Consider the following 26,197-nt stretch of genomic DNA (forward strand, 5'->3'; position numbering starts at 1 on the left):
ATCAACTTGCTTATGTTATCTCCAAGTTTAAGCCTTCAGTGGCTTCACATTGCATTTTTTATTGTACTATATTATTACTACTGATTTTGACCTACATTTCTAGGCATGAAATAACATGGACTCACCTTTTCAACTTCATTTTTCCCTCATATCTTCTTTTCCTTTCTATCTGGCCAAGTTCCAGCTCTCTGAATGTGGCATAGACTCTTCCCCTAGTTTCCTCTGCTCAACATGCTTTTATCCGCTCTTCACCTGGCTGACCCTTCCCATTTTTTTAGCATTCATATTGTTAGTTTTTCCTGAGAGCTCTTTCCTCATCCTCTAATTTAAAGCTACTGTCTTCAAACCTGCCCCATGTGTATGTCCTACTTCATATAATGCTCCATAGGACCACATCTGTTTGGTTTTCCCTAGTGCCACCACGTTGCACAGTGCTTGAATAAAGTAATACTTCAGAAACATTTGTTGAGTGGAAGGTTTTTTTTTTCTTCTTCTTCTTCTTTTTTTTTGGCACTACTGGGGTTTGAGTTCAGGGCCTCAGGCTTGCTAGGTAGGCACTCTACTGCTTGAACCACTGAGTGGAAGATTTTAATAAGTAAAAGTTTGGAAGGAGCACATTGCCTTTCTCTTTTAACTAACAATGGGGCCATCTAATTCCTATGGCGGTGATTGCTAACTGCTTCCACGAGAGTGTATAGTTGTGTTTTGCTTTACTGCAAAAGAGGTGTGGTAGCTCCATTAAAATCTGTCCTTGGGAATCTAACAGACTAAATTTAGGTCCTGTTTGATGTTCCTCTAAATCTATGCAACCTTGAGTAAGTGAATAAAGTACTTTCAGGCCTATTGGCCATGTTTAAATGGGGGGAATTAAGTAAGATTACATATGCAAGTGCCTAATGCAGTGTTTGGAACATTGTAGGAGTTCAGGCATTTTTTAAAAGAGATTAAATATTTTAAGAAATTAATAAAGACACAGGGTAAAAACTCATTTAACTTATAATTTAATATTTTTACTTGCTGACTGGAGTACTAACCCAAAGGTCAAAATCACTTTAAGAGGAAAAAGTTTATCTCTAGGGTACAAATAACTGAGTTATGTTACAGTCAGTAACTTTGGACCTCCTCAGAAAGATACACAGGGAGTTCGCCTTTGCTTTGTCCCAGGAGTGAGTGGATTGTTTAACATTCTCAATTTTTTTTTTTTTTTTTTGGTGCATTGACATCTTTACTATTTATTTTGAAAAATAATGTAATGTACAATGAATATAAATCAGTAACTCAGGAATCGTAAGGCTGTATGTGCACAGATAAACTGTCTCTATTCTCTATTAGAATAAGCTCTGGTTCTAAGGTCAGGAATCACTTAGTAATATAACATCCAGGATGACTGCAGAAGATGTTGGTTTGTGGAGATTTTCCTCCTTTTGTCCTCCAAACTTAAGTAAAGTTATGTAAGTTAGTGACAGAATTTGACAAAGATTAAAAATCTCATTGGTTTTTAACATTCTTAAATTGTGATAACTAATAAATATGGTTATATATTTTTCATTCTCATTTTAAGTAGATATTCTATGGATATTGGCTATATGAAAACATTTTTCCAATTTTAGATATTTCTAGGAGTACCCTGGAGTACAAACTTTCCAAAGATGTCGCCAGCTTGGGGCTAGTTAAAAAATTAAATATTCTTAAGGTTGCAGGTCATTCTAAAATCTGATAGGTTAGATTCAAACTAATAGTGATAGATAATATTTAAGACATTTCAATATGAATTGTAGATTGAGTTTGGGGAGAAATCCTTGGGTTGAATCTATCAAAATCATCAAAAGCTAGTTCTCTGCCATTAAGTCAGAATAGTTCACATACTCTTGTCTTTATTAAATTTGATTTATGACATGATATAGTAACTATGCTAAAGGGAGTTTTTTTCCCTATAAACCTAGTCCTTCAGAGAATTTTGGGATTAAACATTAAAAGTTTGAGGACTTTGTTTTGTCTGTTTGAATTTTGACCCAGACAAGGAACTATACTGTTTGTTTAGGGATAGGTGTGACTAAGAGTGTTGATGTTGAGATAGATGAAATGATTAATAGACATAATACATTAATTGACTACTTAGCTCAGGTGTTTAGAGCATGGGAACTTTGGAGAGGTCAAACATTTGAATTCTTCCAGGATCCTCTTTAATCTACTATCTTGTTTACTAAAGATCTTATACCAGATCCAAGCCAAGGATCTTGAAATGTGTGATGGTCTTTTGGGACATTAGATTCATGACACATTAATGTACCAGGACAAATCCACGTTCAACACTACCAAAAGTGTGTTATGTTAACAGAGGAGTTTTGTGTCGATGCTGATGTCTAGATATCTCATTCAGCACAGGGAGTTTTTCTCACTGCATGTTCAACTTCATATACCCACATAGCTAAACTGAGAATTAAGGTTGCTAATATTAATGTGTCCAAAGGAATGTTGTCATTTCAGAGGGATAGAAAGCAGTAGCCATCATTGTCGTGTTTTTTAAAATCTGTTCTTTTACGCAAGGCAGTTTATTGAAGCAAGTAAAAGTTGATGCAGCCTAACAGTGGTTCTGGTCATTGAGTTTTCTTTTGGGGCTTTCTGTTCTGTGTCTGGTGGGAGTACAGTACTTCAAAAAGAAATTGGAGCAATTCCTACTGAACAACCACTTCTGACCTTTTTGTTGAGTCCAAAGGAGCCTGATGTGAAAGGAGGAAACAAAAATGCCACCTTTGCCAAAATCCAAGTGTGATTGTTCAAAACAAATCATATCCCGTGTCCCTGGATAGAATTTCAGAATTTCCCTCCCCTCATTCAACCAATGTGCTGTTTAACTGGCTTGTGCAGGGTGTTTTGGTTGAATCAGATACTAGGAATAAAAGGACCATAGTAGTATCCTTTACTCTGCCTATGAGTTACTATGGAACATGACAGATCTCTTTTTTATTTTTTATAGAATGCTATGAACCTACCTCCTGACAAAGCCAGGTTGCTGCGGCAGTATGACAATGAGAAAAAATGGGAACTGATTTGTGATCAGGTAAGAAACAATGATCCTTTTAGCAAATGAAAATAGAAAACCACATTTCTACCCTGGAGATGTTGGACTTTTCCTCAGAGATGCATGGATTTCTCTTTTGTGATGCTTTACCTTCCGGTTTCTTATCACCAAAGACAAATTAGAAAATGCCTTCTTTAATTTTTGCATTATTTTATTCTCTTACTTTTTAAAAAGCATTTTCAAGTGGGCAAACTAAATTCAGATGATCTGTTTCTCTGGTTACCTTTCATAGCAGTTTATGCTGCTTGAATGATGCACAGCTTCTAATTTAATTGACCTTCCTCGTCATGTAAATTGATGTATGTTCACGCAAGAAGCTGAGTTGTTTATAAAGAAACTTTGATTGCTGATAAAGCACTATTTTAGATTTTAGTCATTCTCCAGGTATTCTCATTTTGTCATTAACTCATTATAGAAGTTTGAACTCTTCAGAGGGATACAAAACAAAAGTCAAACATCTCCACTGTCTTTCTCTCCAAATTTATATTCAAAGTTCATTGATGTGATTTGGCAGTATCTCTTTCTAGCTTTTGCTTTCTTCTGTTTTTCAAAAACAAAATATATGTTTATTCACACTCTCCTGCAGGTTGATAACATTTGCCAGGGAATATGTCTCTATATCATCCTTTAAAACGACCTGTGGTATTCATATAAATTGGTAGTAATTTTTGGCATATGTTGCAGGGTTCAGGACAGGCTGGTGGTGTTATCCTTGGAAGTTTCACTTTCTAAAGTGGGGAGTAAGTGTCTTTCTCTGGGAATAATGTGTTAGGGAATATAGAAGTTTTTTCTCTTCACCTTACTTACAAGGTCCCTGTTGCCTAGGAAATAGCTGACTGCAGTTAGCATAAAGTTTCTGAAGCACTACTTGTAAGTTGTTTCACTTTAGTTCTTAAAAAACAAGCAAGTAGTCATGGGATGGTGGTAAAATCCCTTTTTTCGGTGGTGTTGTGAGCACCAAGAGTAGATGCTGAAGAGGCAGTTTATTGCTTATATGATAGGGATGCACAAGAAACAAACTTTTCTGACACTAGGCTCCTTCTTTAAGACTTAATTTTTAGTGAGGGTTATCAAAACCTATTATTGAAAGGAAAAGAGATTTTATGATGGCAAAAAAGATAATAGGGATAAAGAAAGGTAATCACACAAATGATGGAGGTACAAGAGAGGTGAAAAATTCTCAAATGGTTATGAGAAAGGAACACAAACCACAGTGAAGGTAGGCTGCTTCTAGGCTGGTCATTCTTAGCACTGAGAGAGGGACCTCGCTCCCTCCCTTCCACCCCACTTCCCTGCTCCCTTTTGACTTTATTGTATTACTAATTTTTATGCATCAGATATGCCAGAAAGGAAGCAACGCCTCCAGGGTGGTCATTGTTATGTTAGTACTGAGAGAGGGACTTCCCTCCCTCCCTCCCTGGTCTCCCTCCCCTCCCTCCCTGTCTCCCTCTTTCCCTTCCTCTCTCCTTCCCTTCCTCCTTTCCCTTCCTGTCTCCCTTGCTCCCTTTCCTCCCTCCCTTTCCTCCCTCCCTGTCTCCCTTCCCTCCTTTCCTTCCCTCCCTCCCTTCCATGCCTCCCTTCCTTCCTTGCCTCCCTCCCTGCCTTCTTTCTTCCTTTGTTCCTTCCTTCCCTGCTCCCTTTTGACCTTATTGTATTACTAATTTTTATACATCAGATATGCCAGAAAGGAAGCAACGCCTCCAGGGTGGTCATTGTTAGTACTGAGAGAGGGACCTTCTTTCCCTCCCTTCCCTTCCTCCCTCCCTTCCCTTCCCTCCCTTTCCTTCCTCCCTCCCTTCCCTTCCTCCCTTCCCTTCCTCCCTCCCTTCCCTTCCTCCCTTCCCTTCCCTCTCTTCCCTTCCCTCTCTTCCCTCTCTTCCCTCTCTTCCCTCCCTTCCCTCCCTTCCCTTCCTCCCTTCCCTTCCTCCCTTCCCTTCCTCCCTCCCTTCCCTTCCTCCCTTCCCTTCCTCCCTCCCTTCCCTTCCTCCCTTCCCTTCCTCCCTCCCTTCCCTTCCTCCCTTCCCTTCCTCCCTCCCTTCCCTTCCCTTTCTTCCCTCCCTTCCCTTTCTTCCCTTCCTTCCCTTTCTTCCCTCCCCTCCCTTTCTTCTCTCCCTTCCATCCCCTCCCTTCCCCTCCTCTGCCCTCCCTTCCCCTCCCCTGCCCTCCCTCCCCCTCCCCTCCCCTCTCTCCCCTCCCCTCTCTTTCCTTCCTTCCTTCCCTGCTTCCTTCCTTTCCTCCTTCCTTCCCTGCTTCCTTCCTTTCCTCCTTCCCTGCTCCCTTTTGGCTTTAATGTATTATTATTTTTTTATACATCAGATATGCCAGAAAGGAATCAATACTGATGATGGAAGATTTCTGACAGCTACATTATTTTTTTCAACTGAAAAATGTGTTCATAAAATTGATGTTGGGGTCTTTGAGATGTTGAGACTGAGGGAGGAGCAAATTAGGTATTGATTACATTTCTGGTTTTCAAGTCCTCAAAGTTAAAGTTGTTACTCCCCTTAAATGTTAGGCTGGAGAATTCAGCTGCTTCACCTGTTCCTCTCTGGCAGTCACTTCTGCACATGGTAGAAGTTCCACACTGAAGTGACTCCGTTAGCTCTGAGGTTTTGTGGCTGATTTGTTAATAATAATAACTATTATTGCCAATAGCCAGCATTTAGTAAGCACATTATCTTAACAGTTTTGGTTAAAACTTGAAAGTGATCATACTTTGAAGTATCTCCATTTGACGTAAGGGGGAAACTGAGATTCAGAGATTAAATCACTTGCCACAGTTCACGTGGCTGTAGGTGGTGAAGTGGCATAGGCAGTGTGACTGGAGAACATGTGAACTCTGGAGTCTCTCTCTACTCTTAGCCACTGCTCTCTGCTGCCCTCCTCATAAGGTGCCAGTGTGTGAGTGGTATACCAACAAGAAAGAAAAGTGGTATCTGTCTCTCGGCCTTACATTTTTTAAAAAATTTCTTTTATTCATATGTGCATACAATGTTTGGGTCATTTCTTCCCCCTTCCCCCTGCCCCCTCCCTTTCCCCCACCCCATTCCTCTCCCTCCCACCCCCTCGCTACCAGACAGAAACTATTTTGCCCTTATCTCTAATTTTGTTGAAGAGAGAGTATAAGCAATAATAGGAAGGACCAAGGGTTTTTGCTAGTTGAGATAAGGATAGCTATACAGGGAGTTGACTCACATTGCTTTCCTGTACATGTGTGTTACCTTCTAAGTTAATTCTTCTTGAACTAACCTTTTCTCTAGTTCCTGGTCCCCTTCTCCTACTGTCGGCCTTACATTTTGTTATGCTTTCATAAGAGGGAGAGAAAGTGGGGCGTTGTAACCCTGGCACTGAGTCTACCTAACCACTATGATGAAGTACCATTTTTGGTTAACCATTTGTCATTATGAAAATTGTGGAGAGCAGAAATGACTTTTTGTTGCATATGGGTGACCCATGGGTGTGTCACACATGTAACTATCACTCTCCCTATGTATTGGTGAAGGAAAGGGCATTCAAAATGACATTGGCAATTATGACACACTCATGCTTATCAGTTGAAAGTTCATCTTACCTGTTACGTACATGAATCATGTCGTATATGTTAGGTCCTAACATGAATCTTACTGTAATTTCTAATTGATGGACATTGAACATTTGCTTGCAATTATAATTCCACTTACATGAAATGTCAAGTATAGGAAGACTGGTAGAAACAGAAGGTAGACTAGAACTTGCCATGTATGAGGTGGGGACATGAACAACTGCTGATGGGTATGGGGATTTATTTTTGCTATGCTAGAAAGGTTCTGGGTTGACATTGTGGTGATAGTTGCATAGCCTTGTGGATATGCTAAATCATACACTTTTAAAATTATGAATTTTATAGGATATGAGTTATATCGTGATTAGAAAACAGGATATTTTTTGCTTCTATGATAATCAAGGATGAGAACAAAAAAGAAGAAAAGAGCTTAAGAGAAATGCTGAGATATTTGTATAGATCTTATTTGGATCTCAGTGTGAACAAACTAATTACAAAAAGACTTTTTGGGAAAACTGGGAATATTAGATTAGTGACCGAGTAGATTAGAAGAAATCATTGTTTGAGTTTTTGTTGGGTTGATACTCGCTTTGTATTTATATAGAATCTGTCCTTACTTTTTATGAAATGTTTATTGATGTGGGGGCAAAATTATATGGCTGGAGTTTGCTTTAAAATACTTCTGCAAAGGAAAGAAGAGAAATGGGACAGAGAGATGGAGAAATTTTGAAACACTTGATAATTGTTAAATCTTAGTTTTGGCATACATTGGGGTCTATTATAGTATACTGCCAATTTTGGTGTATGTTTGAAAATTCATTACAGCATATAAAAGTTAAAAAGATACTTGCTACTTAATGATCCTCATTTTCCTTCATCTATAAAATATGGTTAATATCCTTAATTATTTTGAGGTGACATATGTAAAGAACATAGAAAGATACTTGGCATGTAATAGGTGCTTCATTTATTGTGTGGCTTGCTTTTTTTATTTTTGCTTTTTAAAAAATTACTGCACTGAGGGTACATTGACATTTGCAAAAGTTCTTACAATATATTAGTGTTGAATTCACCTTCCCCATCATTCTCCTTTATTCTCCCTCCCCTCTATTCCTGGAATACATTCAACAGGTCTCATTTTTCCATTTGGTGTGACTTCTACTGCTACTTATAAAGGACCTAGAAGTTAAGTATTACTACCAGACTTGCTTTTATTTTCAACTGTCCTCAAAAGATTCTGGGAAATTTATTGTATTGAAGCTATCATCCTTTGTTACCCAAACATACTTTATGGTGTTGATACATGTTGCATGATACAGTTAGGAAAAGCTTTATAGCTATAGATTTTCAGTCTGAGAAATATAACTCAACCTTAGTCAGGGCTTTAAAAAGTGACTATGGAGTATTGACATTAATATCTAACATACAAGACACCCTGGATCAAGAGGCTTTGTACACAAACAATAATTTTGTTTCTGTTTAAAGCAGTAATGTAGATATGTTATCTGTTATTTAGAATGTTTACTTTCTGCAGGTTACACAAAGTGATAGGAGCATTAAGGAAACAGATTTCCAGCGGAAGAATGTAGACTTGTTTTAGAGAACAGAAGAACCTATGTGGAAATGATGTTGGGTTTTAGTTCCATGAAAAATTAAGACATGCGCATTACGAATCATGGTACTGGTCATAATTGTCTCTTCCTTGGTGGCTGGAGTGGCCTGCCTCTCCAGTGGCACAACATTGTAGTGGTAAATGTTGTGCTTACTTACCTCATCCATGGCTTTGTCTAATTTTTTCTGACTATATTTTCCCTTTGCACTGATTTCCTCACTGAGAAATATTCCTGTATGAAGTTGTAAACTATTGTAAGTCATCTTTTTGAGCAAGCTAAGTATAAAATAATATATAAGTAATACTGGTGAATAAAGGGTATAGTTGCTTTGATGGTTAAACTTAACACTTTTTTCTGTGCTGCAGGCGTTGCACAAATCAATGCATGGAATCTGCTCTGCTGTTCTGTAAGGGACATAATATAGAGTGCTCAGTAAATGTTTTTAAGGGTTTATTATGATTTAATCTAGGCAAGTCAATTGAATTAAATGCAGTTTATCATTTAATTTGGTGCACTAACATTTTATACCTCTTTATGGTTGCATTAGTGCACTATATATGTGTGTGCATATATGTGTGTGTGTGTGTATATATATATATATATATATTTGTGTGTGTATGATGAAATCCTCAAAAGTGTATTCCTTTAGGGTGTGGGCCATGTGTCGTCTGTTTGTGTACCACCAACTTTCTTAGTGCCTGGAATGTAAGAAATGCTTGTTGAAAGTGAAATGCTTATTGAAAGTGTGTTGAGTGTCTGAAATAATGGCTGGCTAATAAGTATTTCAGGAGACAGTGGCAGAGAAGGAAACGAGTATTATGGGCAGAGATGGTAGAAGGGAGAAGAGAGGTTGCGGGTTGGCCTGGGAGACTAAACAGGGCTTTGTTGGTTCTTTATCCCTCTCTCCTTTCTCTACCCATTGGTGTAGTTAGCTTGAGGTCAGCTTCAATGCTCATTTTGAGAAACTCCTTTAAGGATAGGAAGGGTCCTGGTTCAGATTTGAAGGAGTCTGTTTATTATTTTGCATTTCTACAAAGAAGCTCTGTCTCCACCTACCCGTGGCCAACTCAAAAGCCTGGCTCTGTGGGCTGGAGCCTAGCTCCGTGGGCTGCATGAAATGCTAGTGACAGCAATTCTTTGGCTTATTCCAGGAACATGATGGAAGTTTTCCTTTGTAAATGGCAGTTAAATAAATGGATCGTTAAATTTACTATCTTAACTGTCTTTAAGTATACAAGTCAGTGAACTAAGTACATTCACATTGAAGATAATAATTTAAAAATAACTAGTTTTGATGGGTAGAGATTTCATAAATTACACCTCAAATTTAGTTAAGGTTAAATCCCAAAGAGTTTCTATAGGAACAGTATTCCCAAAACATCCTTATCCTCTCTTAGCTCAGTGTATGAATATAAAAATGACCAGAAGCTCAAGGGCTGCTGTCTGGCTTTGGGGGAAATGGGCCTGTAGAAGCCACAGAAGATGGACCCCTGCTGGATTTGAAATGGTTCATTCCAGACTGTTGCTGGGCTGTAGAAAATGGACGGAGTTCTCAGGAGGACATCAATTCAAGGACTCTGTGGGGGACATGAGGTCAATTGAATAGTAGCATGAGATGGTAGTGTGGTAGTAGAAAGCTGAAAATGTTATGTTCTGTGATGACTGCAGTAAAACTCTGAAAGCTGCTAGCACTAAGCTCTCGCAACACAGGTTACTGTGGGCAAATGTAGTGTGTAGGGAGCTTTAGAGGTCCTGGATAAACTTACACTTCCAGATCATTGTGTCTGGTACGGTTATTAGAGATTATTTATTCCAGCCCTTCCTGTTGTCACATGCTTGTCCCTCAAAATAAAATTGAGTTGGGGCATGTTGCAGTAAAGTAAAAGCCTTTCTTATCTGTTCCCCAGTCTCTTTATGTTAGAGATGGTGAAAGTGAGGTTCAGAACCACTTAAATATGTCAATACCCAGGCCACCGAGATAGTCAGATTGAGAATCCTATTTCCAAATGTCAATCTCAAGCCTTTTTAGCTGTTAGCTGTTACTCGGGAACCCGGAAACAATCCATTGAATCTAAGATTATAAGAGATAAGGGAAGTCACCGAAGTTTCATGGTGTGGTTTCTCAGGTGTTGGGGATGACAGGAGAAGGAACTTGGTTCATAGCTGTACCTTTGTTGGAAGTGTTAGTCAGAGAATTCAGGACATTTGAGATGACTAATGCTGATGGGCGTAGAGTTGATGGATGTGTGTTGCAGTCCAGAAACTGTTAGAGGTGCCACACCTAAGCTGAGTTAGAAAGCTTCCCTCCAGGTCAAACTAGTACAGAGGGTGTGATTTGTTTTTTTCTGAGGTATTTGTGGCATAGATAAGATTTTACTCTTATGGCTGAGTTTACTTTGCATTGTACCCTTGGGGAAGGGACTAGGAGGTGAGTGAGAGATGGGGGTCTTGCCTTTCTTCACTTTTACAGAATGACTTGAAGAGATTTAAAAAAGAGAGAGAGAATAAAGAGGTGGCAGGAAATTATACCCACTTAGGCTCAGCTTCCTGTGTTAAGCACTTCAGGGAGATAAAATTACAACCCTCAAGGCTTGGCATGGGCCCTGATCCAGGGAAGGGGAATGACCTGCTGCCACTAAGCCAGAGCTGAGCCAGGCTGGTGGCACTAAGATAGCTAAGATACCTGTTTACAGTGAGAGTGGATAGCTTCTCTCTTTTTTAGTCAATCCAACTGACCCCTATACCATGTGAATGTATTTAATCATTAGGAATGTATTTGTGGTGGTGGGGCTGACCTTATAAGTCAGTGGCCAAATATTTACCTAGCATGTGGGAAGCTCTGATTGATCCTAGCAAATTAAGTAAATAAATAAATACACATATACATAATTACTTTTTAAACTCTTCCCTAGTGTCCTTATACTACTGTTTCTTTAGAAAAGAAAAGCAAGTTGCTTATTGAATAACTTGTATTCAATAGGCCAATTTGCCACTGGAATAAAATTTCCTGAAAAATTAAGAGCAAATATATGTCTGATTTTTTTTTTTTAAGTGTTCATGTTTTCATGAGCCACTTAAGAGTTCTTTGCCAAGTAAGCAAATAATGCTGGGTGTTGATTGCCTAGAATTTGATGGTCCACAGAAATACTGAGGGTCTGTTGGTACAGCGCCAGCAATATAAGCTAGTAGATGGCTATGTTAGTCATTTGAGCAAACACTGTGGTGGGGAGAATCAGAAAGAAGTTGAAGTGACACCAGCACAAGTCATCCCCTTCTCCTTCCGCCTACTCCCAGACTCCAGACTTAACTCTGCCTTCAGACCCTGAGCTCAAGTTGCAGGCTTTGATTCTGCATTTAGCCACACTGTTTCCTTGTCCCCAGCTGTTTAGGATAGCAAAGGCCACCTCCCCCACTCTGCCCTTCCACCCTGTGGCCAACTGACATTGTTACTATAATATTGATATTAAATTTTTTACATTTTTTAAACTATATTTTCATAAATTCCATGGCATGTTGAAATGTTTTTTCTTATTCATGATTACTTATTTGTGACTTGTTTAAATCTTTCCAAATTCTGTCTTTCAGGTCTTAAAGTTTATCTCATATTTTGGTATTTAGTCTTCCCTATATATACAATCCTTTTGGCTAGGAATTAGTGAGATTTTTAAAAAACTTTGTTTCTCACATCTTTAAAAAAATTCAGTATATGCCTTGTATATACTTGTATTGTCTTGTATTCAAATAAAGCTGTCATGATTACAATGATTGATAATTCTTTTATATATTCTATTGCCAGTTCATATTTTGCAGTTTTAAGATGTTCTTGCCATCTGGTTTGTTCAAATGAGAATCTAGCACAGGCTCAGTGACACATTGTATCTGGATGTTGTGTTCCAAAAATACCAGGTGAGCCCTCTCATAGGAAGTTTTCACTTTCTACATTTATCCAATTATTCTTAGGGTTGGCTTAGACCCTGAATTTTCTGTTTACTAGAGTCAGGGTTAAGGCTTGATAGGTGATGATAAACATCTTTACCAGCAATATCATAGGAGATAAATAATGTCTGGTATGATTGTTCAGTTTATCAGGTGACAATCTGATTTCTCTGTATAATTGTACTTAACTTTTATGTTGGAAAGGGATCTTTGTAGTGGTACCACAAGTACGTCCATGTGTCCATATGTGGATTTTTTTTTTTTTTTTTGGAGACTGGTTCTGCCTGTGCAGCCCAGGCTGGCTTCATACTTGAAATCCTTCTGCCTCAGCCTTCCCAGAACTGGGATTGCAGATGTGTACCATGCTTGGCTACCAAATGGATTTTAAATCAGTCGGTAACCCTTGGTTGAATTGATTTCATTAGAATCTGCAAAATCATGGATTTCTAATTTCTTTTCCCTTCTGGGTTAAAGTAGCATTAAGTATTAAGTAATGTTAAGTTGAGCTTTCAACTGGGTAATTTGTTTACCCTGGAATATAATCATTTCTGAATTTTTTTCTCTCAATTGCCACTTTTCAGAGTAAGGATTTGGCTTAGTAAATATCTCAAAGGGTGACCAATGAGTTTTCTCTGGCTTCCTCTTTTGAGGATCACTGAGAATTCATAGATTTTTAGAGTTATTGTGTGGTCAATCAATATGTTATTTTTGAGACTTTATAGTCATTTATTTGACTTGTGGGAACCCCTTGATACTGACTCCTGTGTCATGTGTCATCACCATATCAATCCTTGAGATTGGTCCTGGGTACAAAAAACTATCTCTCAGGCTTTTTTTTTATTGTTGTTTGTTTTCTGTGTTTTGATCTCTCAGGTTTAACTTTAGCTTTCATTGCCCCAGACTTAGAATAAGTCATTTCTCCAAGGAGCCCTATTCTCTTTACTAGAGATGAGAATGTGAGAGTGGCAGGTCTTTACAGCTGCTGGGTGAACCACTTCTTAGTTTAAGTGTCTAGACTTTGAAAAATGTCTAAAATTTATGAGTTCAGGACTAGTGGAGTGACTCAGGTGGTAGAGTTCCTGCCTACCTGCCAACTCAAGCGTGAGGCTTTGAGTTCAAACCCCAGTACCTTAAAACGTAAAAATAAAATTATGAGTTCATATTGATAGTTCCAAATCATCTTTCATTATGAATTTACTTAATCTGTTCGATTTTATATTTATCACTTTTCTTTTACATTGGAATATCTTCTCATAACATAAAAAAGTTTCAAAGTAACCACATCAGTATCATTACTACCTAAAGCCCTGCTAACTAAAATTGCAGAATGGAGTATAATTTTTTTTTGTGGTTTTTGTGTACTCCAAAATTATCTATTTTAGTGGCTTAAAAAAACAATTTTTTTTCTTTCACAGTTGTGGAAAGCAGAAGTCTGAAATCAAGGTGGTGGCTGGGTCTTGTTCCTTCCTGAGGTCATAGGAGAGAATCCTTCTTTACTAGTTTCAGCTTTTGTTGGCCAAAGGTGTTACTTGGTGGCTGAATAAATCTGGACTCTGCCTCCATTTTTTTTTTTTTTTTGACAGCACTTGGGTTTGAACTTAGGACCTTGGGCTCACTAGGCAGACATTCTACCACTTGAGTCAACCTCCAGCACTCTTTTCTTCTTTTGTCTTGTGTGAGGATACTTTCTGGATCTCAGGCCTACTTGGAAAGGCCAGGATGATCTCATCTTGGGATCCTGAAGAATTCCATTTCTCCAATTTCAGTGTTACTCACTGGTGTGGGGATCAGGGCATGACATATATTTTAGAGGTCACTATTTAACCCAAAGTAGATGAGAAGATGTATGATTTTCATAGTAAGGTTTTCATTCACAGAAGAATCCTAGTTGGATGGTGTTCATTGAAGGTAAAATTCCACACAGTTAAGGACACAGAAGAGGCTATTTTCAACATGTAGCTTCATCTTCACTCTGGGGCACTGTGTCTTTCCTATCAGTTGGGAAAAGAACAGGCAGGTACACACATGAGAAGTCTTCGGGGCCAGGCCCGAGAGTAGCAGGCATTCTCAGCACTTTGTTGACTAGGCCTGCAAAGGTGGATGAGAAATGCAGACTTACGTGAAAGTCCAGGAAGGGGAAGAAAATGTTTAATAAACAGCTACTGTAGTTTCTGCCAGGATGACCAATTTTAGTTGGTTCATTTGTTTTAAGTTGTGTCCAGTAATGAAACTTATCTGTGTTCACTAATTTATTAATTGAATCAGAAGTGTAGCATACATCTGGGAATCAAGGAGTGAGGTAAGAGGGTGTAGATCTGAGTTTTTTCCAAACAGGTTACTCATACTTTGAGTGGTTACTAGTACCAATTTGTTTGTGCTGAATTCCAACACTGCGCCAGGCAAGAATCGGCAATGGGACATAGTTATTTTTGCCAAACTTAAAAAAAAAAAAAAAAAAACAAGACAGACATTTTTGTCTCTAAGTTATCAGATTTTGATGGAACTGTCTTCCTTTTCTCAAGGTCTCCAGATCTAAGGAAAGGTACTGACTTAATTACTATTGACAAGAAGACAGGTTTCCTTCAGTCTTCTTCCTGAGAGCAGTTTCTCTTCTGTTAGGACTCATTTCAGTTCCTGATTCCTTTGTTCTAAAACCCCATAGAAGCTATCCTCAGAGCATATTCTAGCGCTGTGAGTATTGAGCTTTTTGGGTTTAATGTCCTTGGAGTCCTGGGAAATTGAGTTTGAATTTAAAAATGAGTTGAAACTCATTTTTGCATCTTTTCTCCTCCAGTTGTTTCCTTTGTCACACAACTTTTAGAGAAGAGGAAAAGATGGTATCCTACCTCAAGGGGTCTTGGGCAAGGAAAGAGAAAAAGGGGAGGTGACAGCCCAAAGAGGAGGAGATACATTATTTCTTTCTAAACTGTCCTCTTTGGTGGCTTCATAGAGATACCCTGTCAAAAGTGCTGTTTGGGATTCATTGCCAAAGCAAGTTGAGGTTCATTTAATTTATTTTCAATCTCAAAGCAAACATTCTATTGACTCCTTCCTGCCTGGGACTACAAATGGAATTGTAGATTTGCCCTCTCTTTAAAACTACTTAATTGCCAGAGCTGGCTTAGACTATGTGGTCATGTGGTTTGAAGTAAACTTTATCATACAAGCATCTTTTTAAAACTTGGGCCACTGTTAAGGGTGTGGAGAATTATATAGCAACTCAATGGACATGGGTTACTGTCACACTATCTTTTAGGAACTACTTGCTGAGCAAATTTAAGGCATGTTCACTAAGAATTCTACCAAGGTACACAGATACTACTGTATGCTGTTTTGACAACTGGATATTTAACGCATAATCTTTGCTGTAGAAGACTATTTTTGTTTACCTTTCAAAAAAAAAAAAGTCAAATTGCTTGGTAGATATAGATACTAAAACTGAGGTCTGCTAGGAGTGACTGATTCTGAAAATTTTTATTTATAAAAAATTAATAGGGCATGGTGGCACACATCTGTGATCCCAGTACCCAGGAGACAGAGGCAGGAAGATCTCGAGTTGGAGGCTAGTGTGGTGTACATAGTAAGTTCCAGTACAGCCAGGGCTGCTTGGAAAAGACCTTGTCTCAAAACACCAAACCAAACAAACAAAAACAAACAAACAAAACCTTAAAAGGCAAACCAAACATACTATCAAAAAATGTAGGTCTTCAGGCTATTAGCACACATGGCTTTTGTTTTTATGTTTTTGAAAGTGAGTATGTACCTATCTAGGAGAATGGGATGTGTGTTGAAGGTGAGGTGAGTCAGGGAAGATTGGATCAAAATGATGGATTTAAGCAAATCTCAGGAAATGACAGTGAAGATAACAGAGCTTGATGAGAAACTGACATAATTTCCAGTTCTTTCAATTCAATAGAGCTATGGTATGATGTAAATGTTTTGGAGATACTAAAACTAAGAGGTACATAGGACACTTTGGAGAGTTTTAGTTCTTGCAAAAGTATTATCTAACAAAGTTGACTATTTGGGCAAGATGTGGTGGTACAGGACTATAGTTCCAGCTACTTGGGAGGATGAAGGAATTTAAGGCCACCATTGTCTTAGAGCAAATAAAACAAAAAAAAATTTGATTTGTTTTGGTGAATTTCTTTTTATTTAATGCAAGTGAAACCAATAAATGATCAATATAAATCTAAAAAAGATGTTCTCAGTAACAAAGTAAATAACATATGTGTAACAATTTTGAGATTTTTTGTTTGTTTGTTTTGCCATACTGGACATTGAATTTAGGGCCTCAATACGTTCTAGGCAAGCACTCTACTGCTTGAGCTATGCCCCTAGTCCTTTGTTTTTATTGTTTTTTGAGATAGGGTCTCTCCCTGCCTTTGCCCAGGCTGGTCTTAAACTTGAGATCCTCCTGCTTCTGCCTCTTTAGTAGCTGGAATTATCTCCATGCACCACCGTGTCCGGCTGAGATGCTGTTTGGAAATTATCTGTATTGAGGTATGATTTACATACAATAAAGCTAAGCAATTGCATTTTCCAAAGTGGCTGACCATTTTGCATTCCCACCAGCGGTGTCATAGAATCTCTGTTGCTTCAAGTCCTCCCCAGCCTTTGGTATTATCAGTCTTTCAATTTAAGTCATTTTTGTGGGTATATGGTGGTATCTGTATGATTTTAATTTGCATTTCCCTTATGACTAATGATGTTGAACATTTGAAAATGTGTTTATTTGTCCATTAGTGTATCTTCTTTGTTGAAGGACCTACTTTGCTTAAATCACTTGTCTTTTTTTCTCTGTTTATTTTTTCCTAGTAATGAGGATGGAGCCCACAGCAGTGCATGTATTAGGCAGATGGTCATCTACCTCTAAGATAAACTCTCCCAGCTGTCTTTTGGCTATTTTAAAAACTGGGTTATCTTAGTAAATTACTAAGGAATATAGAAATTTAAAAACATTGAATACAAACCTGTATCAGATGCATTCTGCAAATAATTAGTTTTTTCCTTGCCTTTTCATATTCATAACAAGTTTCTTTTGAATAGGTTTTTCTGATGAAACTGAACTTATTATTTTTTTAGTTCATGCATTTTGAGTCTGAGGAACTCTACTTAACCTCAGGTCACAAAAATCATCTCCCACGTTTCCTTCTAGAAATTTTATAGTGTTGGATCTTATGTTTAAGTTTACAATCTATTTTGAGTAATTCCGTGGTTCATGGTTAGAAGTAAGGGTAGAGGATGACTTTTTTTTCTCCCCTGATACCTATTCTCAACTGTTTCAACACCATTAGTTGAATAGACTTTTCTTTTTCTTAAACTGCACTGGTATCTGTAAAAATTAATGGGCCCTGTAAGTGTGGGCCTGTTTAAACTGCATTTTTCCACCAATACATATTTTTTACCTTCATGCCAATGTGTCACTGGTTTGAGTATTGTCCTAAAATTAGGTAATGTGGGCTGGGAATGTAGCAAGTGCAAGGCCCCAGGGTGCATACTAACACTGTAAACAAACAACCCAAATCAGGAAATGTGAATTCTCCAACTTTGTTCTTTTGAAAATTATTTATTGATTCCATTTCCTTTGTATTTTTATATAAATTTTGGAATCGGGTTGTTAATTTCTAACAAAAAAGCCTCAGGGTTTTGACTGACAGTGCATTGATTGTGTAGGGCAATTTCAGGAGAACTGTCATCTAACTGTATTGACTCTTGTGGTTTATGAACATGGTGTCTTTATTTAAGCCTTTTATTATCTTCAGGAATAATAAAGTCCAAGTACAAGTCTTACATATGTTTTGTTAAATTTATCCCTAAGGAGTTCATGAATTTTGATGCTATTTTAAGTGATACATTTTTGAATATAAGTTTCCAGTGTTCCTGCGTTTTTGAACAGACGGCTAGCACTTCATTTATCCCTTTACGGACAGAAGTGGCTTATGTTATATCATTGTATTTATTAAAACTTAGCTCTTTCATTCAACACTATTCTATGACTTTTGTGCTATGAGCGCAGCCATAGATAAATGTTGTAATTTAGTCTTCTGAGCTTGCTTTTCATGCTTAAATCTATGCCTAAAGCAAATGAAAGCAAGTGGTGAGGGCAGGATTGAGATCCGATAACCTCCTCTTCTTTTCAACTGTTAGGCTCACAAGGCTGCTTTCTTTGCATGTGCCAGACACTGACTTTGATGGAAGGCAGCTTCCTTTACTTCCTCCCATGTTATCTACTTTAATGTTCCATCGACATAAATTGTGTTCTGAATAAATATTCTAGTTCAGTTCGTTTAAGGAAACACCTATTGAAAGTCTGAGAACTGTACTTACGTATTTGCACACTGCTTGAATTGGAACAAACGGAGTTTCAGAGAAGCCAGTTAGTATAACTGTAATCAGAAAGAAATTCTTAAAATAGAAGCTTGTCATTCTTTCACATTTTTAAGTGACAGAAAAATCTTAGTGCTCTAATATAAATTGTGAAATACCTAATGGTTTCTATAAGAAATCATTATGTTTATCGCAAAAGGCTTATCCTATTTTTCTTCTTGATCAGGGTGAGAACTCTATCAACCTCCTCTTTACCCAGTGTTTTATTTTTATGACACATGATTATCTCTGGAGATACTTAAAGAAAGGTCTTCAGTACTTTATTTTTGTTTATCAGGCATTCCTAAGTAAGGTTCTTTGGATATGTAACGTAAGTAAGGAGAGATTTCATAGTCCCACTTTTCAGATAAAGAAACAAAGTGTGTTTATATGCTTTTCTTCTCCTCTCCTCTCCTCTTTTTTCTTTTCTTCCTTAACTTTTTTTTCTTCCTCCTCTTCCATCCCTTTCCCTAACCACCCCCTCCAACCTCATTTCCCTCATATTTTTATGGGAAGAGTATTCCCCAGGGATTGTGCAAAGTTTTCATGAATCCATAGAGTGTAATTACAGTTTTGTAATTTAACTCTTTTTTTAGTTTAAACGTAACTGAAAATATTCCTTAGTCTTTGCTTGCCAATTATAGGCAAATTTTCTCTGTAGATTAAAGAGAGGAATTCAGTAATTCAATGTAGGAAGTATAGTGTCAAGCCATTAGTAATAAAGGTTAGTATATAGGAGGACTACTTGAAGAATTTATGAAAATGAGGATTCACAGGTGTGTGATGGATTAAGTCAAGAATTTGCAGTTTAAGAAATACCCTCAATTGCTTCAGATGTGGGCCTTTGGTAGTTTATACTTTAAGTCATGCCATTCTAAAAGAAAGAATCTTAGGCTATTGAGAGGAGAGAGCAAAAAATTTAAAGATTGGCATGAAGACTTTCCAGTACAGTTCTACTCTTCATTACTATCTGATTCTTAGATCCTCAAAAACAGTAACTATTCCTTGCTGAGCATTGCTGTGTGCCCAGCACTGGGGCAATTGAATTTCTGCATAAGACAACATGAGATAATGAGGTCAACTTTATTAGTACAACATCCTGTGTTTTAAGATCAACAAATTCAATGAAAACATATTTTAAATTGAGAAAAATGATGAGTTATGAGTAGAATTTAGGAAGGCCAGTTAATACCACATATTAGAAAAGGAACTATGGGATGGTTTGATCAAGAAAGATCTGTTGAACTAGAAGAAACCTCTTTCTGGTCTAAATAAAGGAAATCATTTGGAAAAGTCTCATTAAAAGTTATTTTCAGTCTGAGAGCTGGAACGGAACACTTGGAAAGTCACCCTCTTCTCCCTGACTAGGAAAATGATTTCATATTCAGAGCCGAAGAATGCCTTAACAGGTCTCCAAAAATTATGGTTGTGGAATGAATCTGGCATGGTGCATTTTCAGGTCAAATGTTGTGCAGAAATGGCTAGCTTTTAAAGTTGGGAACGGAGAAAGGAGAGTCACACAGGATTAACCATGTGTTTTTCTACTAGTCTAAACTCCTGGTTGGCTCCCTGTCATCTATGCTGTACCCATTTGCCTGTTATGTGACATTAACTTTTCTGTTCCAACCTACCATTTCAATTCTTTGTGCCGTGTCTTTTCCTACACTGTGTCCCTGGAACCCAAGAAACCCCTTTGGAGTTAGTAGCACACACTCCATGCTTCTCTGCCTTTGTTCCCATGTTTCTCCCACCTGGGACACTCCTCTGCCCTGCCTTACACAATATCCCAGGGTATCCATATGCTGCCTGCCCTTCAAAATTCAATTCAGAAGTCGCTTTCTCTAGGGAGAGTCCTTTGATCATCTCAGTTGGAAAGAGCCTCACCTTTCTTTGAACTTCCAGAGGATCACATATGGCTCTTATCATATTATACTTTGTATTACAGCTCAGTCTGCTGTATCACAGAGATGAGATTTAATGCTTTGGAATTGAATTTATTTCTTTCTACATTTTTAAAAAAATATGGTGTCTTATATAATACATTCTGGATGAGTGAAAGAATAAAATGACCCCTTTTTTTTTTTTTTAAATATGGTATTTGTGACAGTGCTTTGAAGTAGGGGACCTAACACAGCAGCAAGATTTAAAATGTTCAGAGGCAGGAGCTTGTTTAGCAGATTTTTTTTTTTTTTTATCTAATAATAACCACAGGGATCCTTTGAAATAGTTACATGGCTGCAATGGCTTCCCTTGGGGAAATTTGAAATTTCTTAATTTTAAAATATTTTTTGGGGAACAAGAAATATGCATTTTTGGGGGACTTTGGTGTTATCAGTTCTTTGGAGGAGTCTAGGTCTGTCTGTGTAAATTGTTTTCTTTTTGTATAAATAGATGTGTTTCAGCTTATCTCAGTCCCTAGTACTTAGGAATCTGATGTCTTGGCACCCCTCCCTCAATTGGCCTTTCCCGCATTGTATAAATAAATCATTTCACTCTATACACAGTATAAAAGCAATATTTTATTCTCATCTTTTCTTTTCCATACTTATGTCAGTGTTATCCATTTTGGATGGTAAACCCCTTGAGGACATGGATTATTCCTGTCCACCTAACTTTGAAGAGCACTTAGCATCAAGGTACATCTTATAAATTAGTACTAATGGCAATGGTTGCTGGTTGTGATTATGACTTATTTAGAGACTATAGTCTGCTTACTCAGCCTCCAGAAAAAAACTCCCAACTCTTCTACTTCTAGTTCCGGGGTAGGGGGGTGGAAGGCAGTCAAGGTTAAGCAGTCAAGCTTATGTGCACAAAGGTAAAGCTCTCTGAGTTTTCACTATCCAGTGTGAGTTTATTTTTACAGAATCAGAATAAGGAAACAATAATAACATAATGTTGTTGACATATAATTTATCCCTAAGGGTGTTTAAACAGTTTATGTAATTTTGTTATTATACTACTGAAATAGTCAATCACCCTGTGTACATCCCAAACAGAGACTCAGTAGAACATGAGTGCCCCAAGAAGCATTCATTTCCTAGAGACAGTCTCTATTTTCAGATATCTTGCTAAAATGTCATTAAACCTCAGAATATTAAGATAAACTGGAATGGGATTCTGTTTGATTTGGGGACTGCTTTTCCAAATACATACAAGTGGAAATCCTTATAACATGCTTATTATAAGTCCAGCTCACACCAAATTAACCTCAATTAGTTTCTCATATAGTTATGTAAATGGGTAGAGAGGGTGTAAAAGATTGGAAATGTTGTGCTAGTTGAGTGGAATGTGCAACTCCAAACCTTTATACAGAAAGACTTTCAAAAGTCAGCAACTTGATTTAAGTGGAAGGGGGGAAGGGAAGGCCCAAAGAGACAGATCAGCTGGTGTGAAAGAACCTAAGGCCGTGTTTCTTTGTCTTATAGAAAAGGCCATGTACAGCTTTGCTCTTGAGTTCTGTTTACTGTGATTTACCTAATTGATTTTGCATCCCCTTCATTTAGTTCCTTTAAGAATGTCCTGGGTTTTCCAATTTTGGTTGCAGTACATTTGAGCCATCATCATTAACTAGAATCCAATAAGTGTTTTGTCTTTCTCCTTATCTGCAGAACAGGTCTGTGTATAGGCAGCCTCACCTTCCTAGAGACCAGTTAATGAAAAATATGTAATGATGAAAAAATTGAACAGCTACAGAGGCATGAGACATACAAGCTCAGCAGCAGCGTCCTTTAGCTCTGACATGAGTTCAGCTGAGTTATGCCTAGCATCTGTATGTATGCCCTATACAGGGCACTTATAGTCTCTTGGGGGGTACTTTCACACTTTGAAAAGCTGCAGGTAGCCAGGCAAAGAAGTTCATGCCTGTAATCTTAGCTACTTGGGAGTGTGAGATTGGGAGGATTATGGTTTGAGGCCAGCCCAGGCAAATAATTCACAGGTCCTCATCTGAAATAACCAAAGCAAAATGGACTGAAAGCGTGGCTCAAGCAGTGTAGCATCTGCTTTGCAAGTGTGAAGCCCTGAGTTCAAAGCCCAGTCCCATAAGAAAAAAGGCTGACTGTGGTGGCATATATCTGTAATCCCAGCAAGGTTGAGGAAGGGCAGGAGAATCATGAGTTTGAGGCCAGCCTGGGTTACATAGTGAGACCCTGTTTCAAAACAATACAGTACAAAACAAATAAAAACCTTACCCTTAAGTTACAAAAGAAGTGATTTGTATGTGTAACTTAAAAGAATTTTAATTCTTTGAATAAGTATTTTTTTTTATTGTTGTGCTGCATGGCGGTACACTAGCATTTACAAAAGTTCTTACAATGTATCAAATATATCATACTTAAATTCACCCTCTCCACCATTCTCCTTTATTCTCCCCTTCCACCATTCTTGAAATAATTTCAACAGGTACCATTTTTCCATTTTCATACATGTGTACACAGTAATTGGACTACATTCATCCTCCCACACCCTTTTCCACTTCTTCCTCCCCCGCACTGGTACCTGCCCCCCCTCCAAAGGCAGGACCTGTTCTGCCCTCCTGTTCTCTGATTATGTTATATTAATATATTGTTATAATTATAGTCCAAATTATAGTATTATAGTCTGAATTGGTTCTTCTCTGTTTTTCTTCTTTCTACTTTAGTTCCTTTTTTATGGTGGTTTCTACAGGTTTAAAACTTCTATATTCATTCTTGTATAGGAAGTACATCAACCATATTCACCTTCTTAACTTCCTCCTTTTACCCTTCCCTCTCTTCTTTGTGACCTCCCTTTAGTTGATATTGCTGTATTGAAAGCAATGGTTTTAAATACGGAAAAATGAATTCTGATGCTAACTTCATTATCACCATGTGTGCAATGAGTTGTTCAGTCTTTAATTACAACAGCATTTTATAGTATTTTATTTTTCTTTTTGAGGAACAGAGTTAACAGCACCTTAATTTTTTGAAACTTGCTAACACTTAAAGAGCAGGTGTCTTCAAACTAGCTAAAAGTTTAGTGGGCAATGCTTAAGTTCTGAGCAACTTGCAAAGTAAAGAAAAAAATCTTCACCATGCTTTGCTCTTGAATTTCTCTTACAATAGCCTGGACCATCTCCCTGGCTTACCACAGCCATGCAATGAAGTAAGACATGTGAACAGTATTCTTATGTATACTGCGACTCAATGATGAGTAGAACACTTTTTCCTCCCCAGCTTTCTCCCCCTCCCATCTCTCTCTCATATGGGGCCTTGCTATGTTGCCCATGCTAGCCTAGAACTCAGGATCCTTCTGCCTCAGCCTTCTAAGTAGCTGGAATTAGGGGCATACTCCACACTCTCTTATTCCAATCATTTAAAAAAAGACATTTGTGTCATCAAGATCAAGGTGAGCATTCTTATTGCAATGTAGTGGAAAGAACAAGGATCAGTTGGCAAACCTGAGTTCGGATCTTGCATCTGTTATGTATGCATGTGTATGTGTGAATGATTCTTGTCAAGTCATTTAATCCTGGGCCTCAGCTCCCTTATCAATAAATTGGAGTTCATATTTACTTGCTATAAAGGAGCTTGAGTGAGTTGAGAAATCTAAAGAATATCGTGAAATGGTAAAGGTAAGGTAAGCTTTGAGAAACAAAAAGTGAAAAGGCAAGTGTGTTTGTTCCCTGGTTTTAGCAATAAGAAGAAATTTTCTGGTCCTCACCAGAGAGATGTACTGAATAAAAACTGAATTTCTGACACTCTAATTTACTAATGTATTTGTGAACAACATGGAAACTTTCTGAAGATCCTGGGGCTCAAAGGTATATTCTTACCCTCCATCCCTTAGCTCCTTCCAATACAGTTTGTTTTCCCAGCACCTGGGAACAAACAAATGACTTTGGTCTCTTTTCTTTGAACACTATGGAGCATGATTTTAAATCCCAGAACAATTGCTATTTCCTATTCTAGAATATTTCTGGAGAAAATCCGATCAAACAGAGAGTAATGGCAGGAGGATAGGGTAGAGGTAGTGTTAAAAAATGTAGAAATTTTGTGAAGAACTTGTATTTTAAAAGCTCTTTCGGGCAGTTAATGACTTTGTATCAATAAATTGCCATGATTAAAGAGTATGTTTTCATCCTTAGGAATGACATTTCTATTCAGTGTTATTGAACTTGAGGACTTATTAAGTTAAGCTTCTTATATCAAGGCTGCTGAGCATCATTGTTGGCATTTAAAGTGAAGGTGATGGAAGGTGGTCAGGCAAGGTAGTTCTGGGCTTTAATGTAAAATCTAAAATTCTGATATTTAGAGAAAAAATGTGTTAGTTTAAATAGTGAATGTATAATCCACCCCCAAAGTTCTTCAAAATGAATACATTCTGGCAAAGTGCTGAAATTGGCCATTATATACCCCTAAATAGTGTCCAGTCATTTTGAAATCTGACAAAAGAAAAGGTTCAGTGAGTCAGGTACAGAAATTGCAACTCAATCGGGAGCTTCTTTAGATACTGGACAAACGGCTTCAAGTTTTAGGAAAACACTCAGAACTTACTATTCTTCCTCTGCAAGAGTTGTATTTGAATCCCTGCATGTAGGTTGCATTCTCTTATAAGTAGATATAATATAGACCAACTGTGTTGGAAAGCACCAGGCTTCATTTTCTCTCTCTCAGAAATATCAGTAAGTTGCTTAAATGAAAAATATGCCTGAAATCACAATAGGAAATGTTAAACACATTTGAAAAAGTATAACTTTATTACATTTAGACTTCATCCATAATTTCATGTGGTAAGGAAAGAAATATAACCAGGATAATAGGATGTATTTGAAGAAGATTTGCTCAGTCATGACTCAACCAGATTTTGTTGTTTTACAGGAATAAATACAGTTCTTCTGTTGTGAAGACATTGCCTAAAAGAATGAAAAATCTGAAGTGTCTCAGCAACAACTGCTGACAATTTCAGATTCTAAGTCCTGAAGCAAACAGTGCATTGTCCAGAGTTATAATTTGTTGAGCTTCGTTTATGCATTAGGGAATTTATATTTAGAGAGATGTGGTATCATTATAGCGGAAGGGAGCACAGGGTGAGTTGTAAATGGATTTTAGAAATTTGAATGACTGGAATTGTGTTACTAAACAATGTACTTTTTATTGTTGTCCCAATATCTCTTTGGCTTTTGTCATCACAGACATTGTTGGCAATGAGGAATGGTTTCATGAATTCATGCCACAGAGAGCTTTTTTTTTTTTTGCTTATTTTAGCCTTCAGCTAGACTAAATCCCTATGACAGTGAAGAGATGGTGTTACAAATATGTACATGACTTTATACAAATCCAGTGATGGTACTGAAGATGTTGACTATTAGTGAATTGTCACTTAGAAATTGCTCTAAGAATGGAAAATTTGGGGGAATAATTAGTGACAGTATATTGATCTTTTTGCAGCTTGGAGATGCATTTTATATATTGTAAAATTCCCCCTGATCATTTTATATAAAAGGAAAATATTAACAGGTATTAACTATAAACCACTCTCCCTGTTACAAGGTAAACCATAATAACATTTTTAATAATACTTTCAGTAATAAAATAAATAATCTTTTCAACTTAGTAAGATGGTTTTTAATCCTCTAAGTGTGTAACCAAGACTCAAATGGACCAGGAGGAATGCTGTGATTTTGTGTTGGAGAAAGAC

The 26,197-nt window shown here is 37.5% G+C and overlaps 1 protein-coding gene across 8 annotated transcripts in view; it reads left to right on the forward strand.

Annotated features, from left to right (window-relative positions):
• The window catches only part of Fmnl2 (formin like 2), a 299,204-nt gene that overhangs the window by 162,268 nt on the left and 110,739 nt on the right, over nt 1-26,197 (forward strand). For all 8 annotated transcript variants that reach the window (XM_074070795.1, XM_074070794.1, XM_074070797.1 and 5 more), the window contains exon 2: nt 2,978-3,061. In XM_074070795.1, the coding sequence (XP_073926896.1) occupies nt 2,978-3,061 (84 nt within the window). The remainder of the gene's footprint in view (nt 1-2,977; nt 3,062-26,197) is intronic.

This window comes from Castor canadensis, chromosome 4, assembly GCF_047511655.1.
Source record: "Castor canadensis chromosome 4, mCasCan1.hap1v2, whole genome shotgun sequence".
NCBI classification, from domain to species: domain Eukaryota; kingdom Metazoa; phylum Chordata; class Mammalia; order Rodentia; family Castoridae; genus Castor; species Castor canadensis.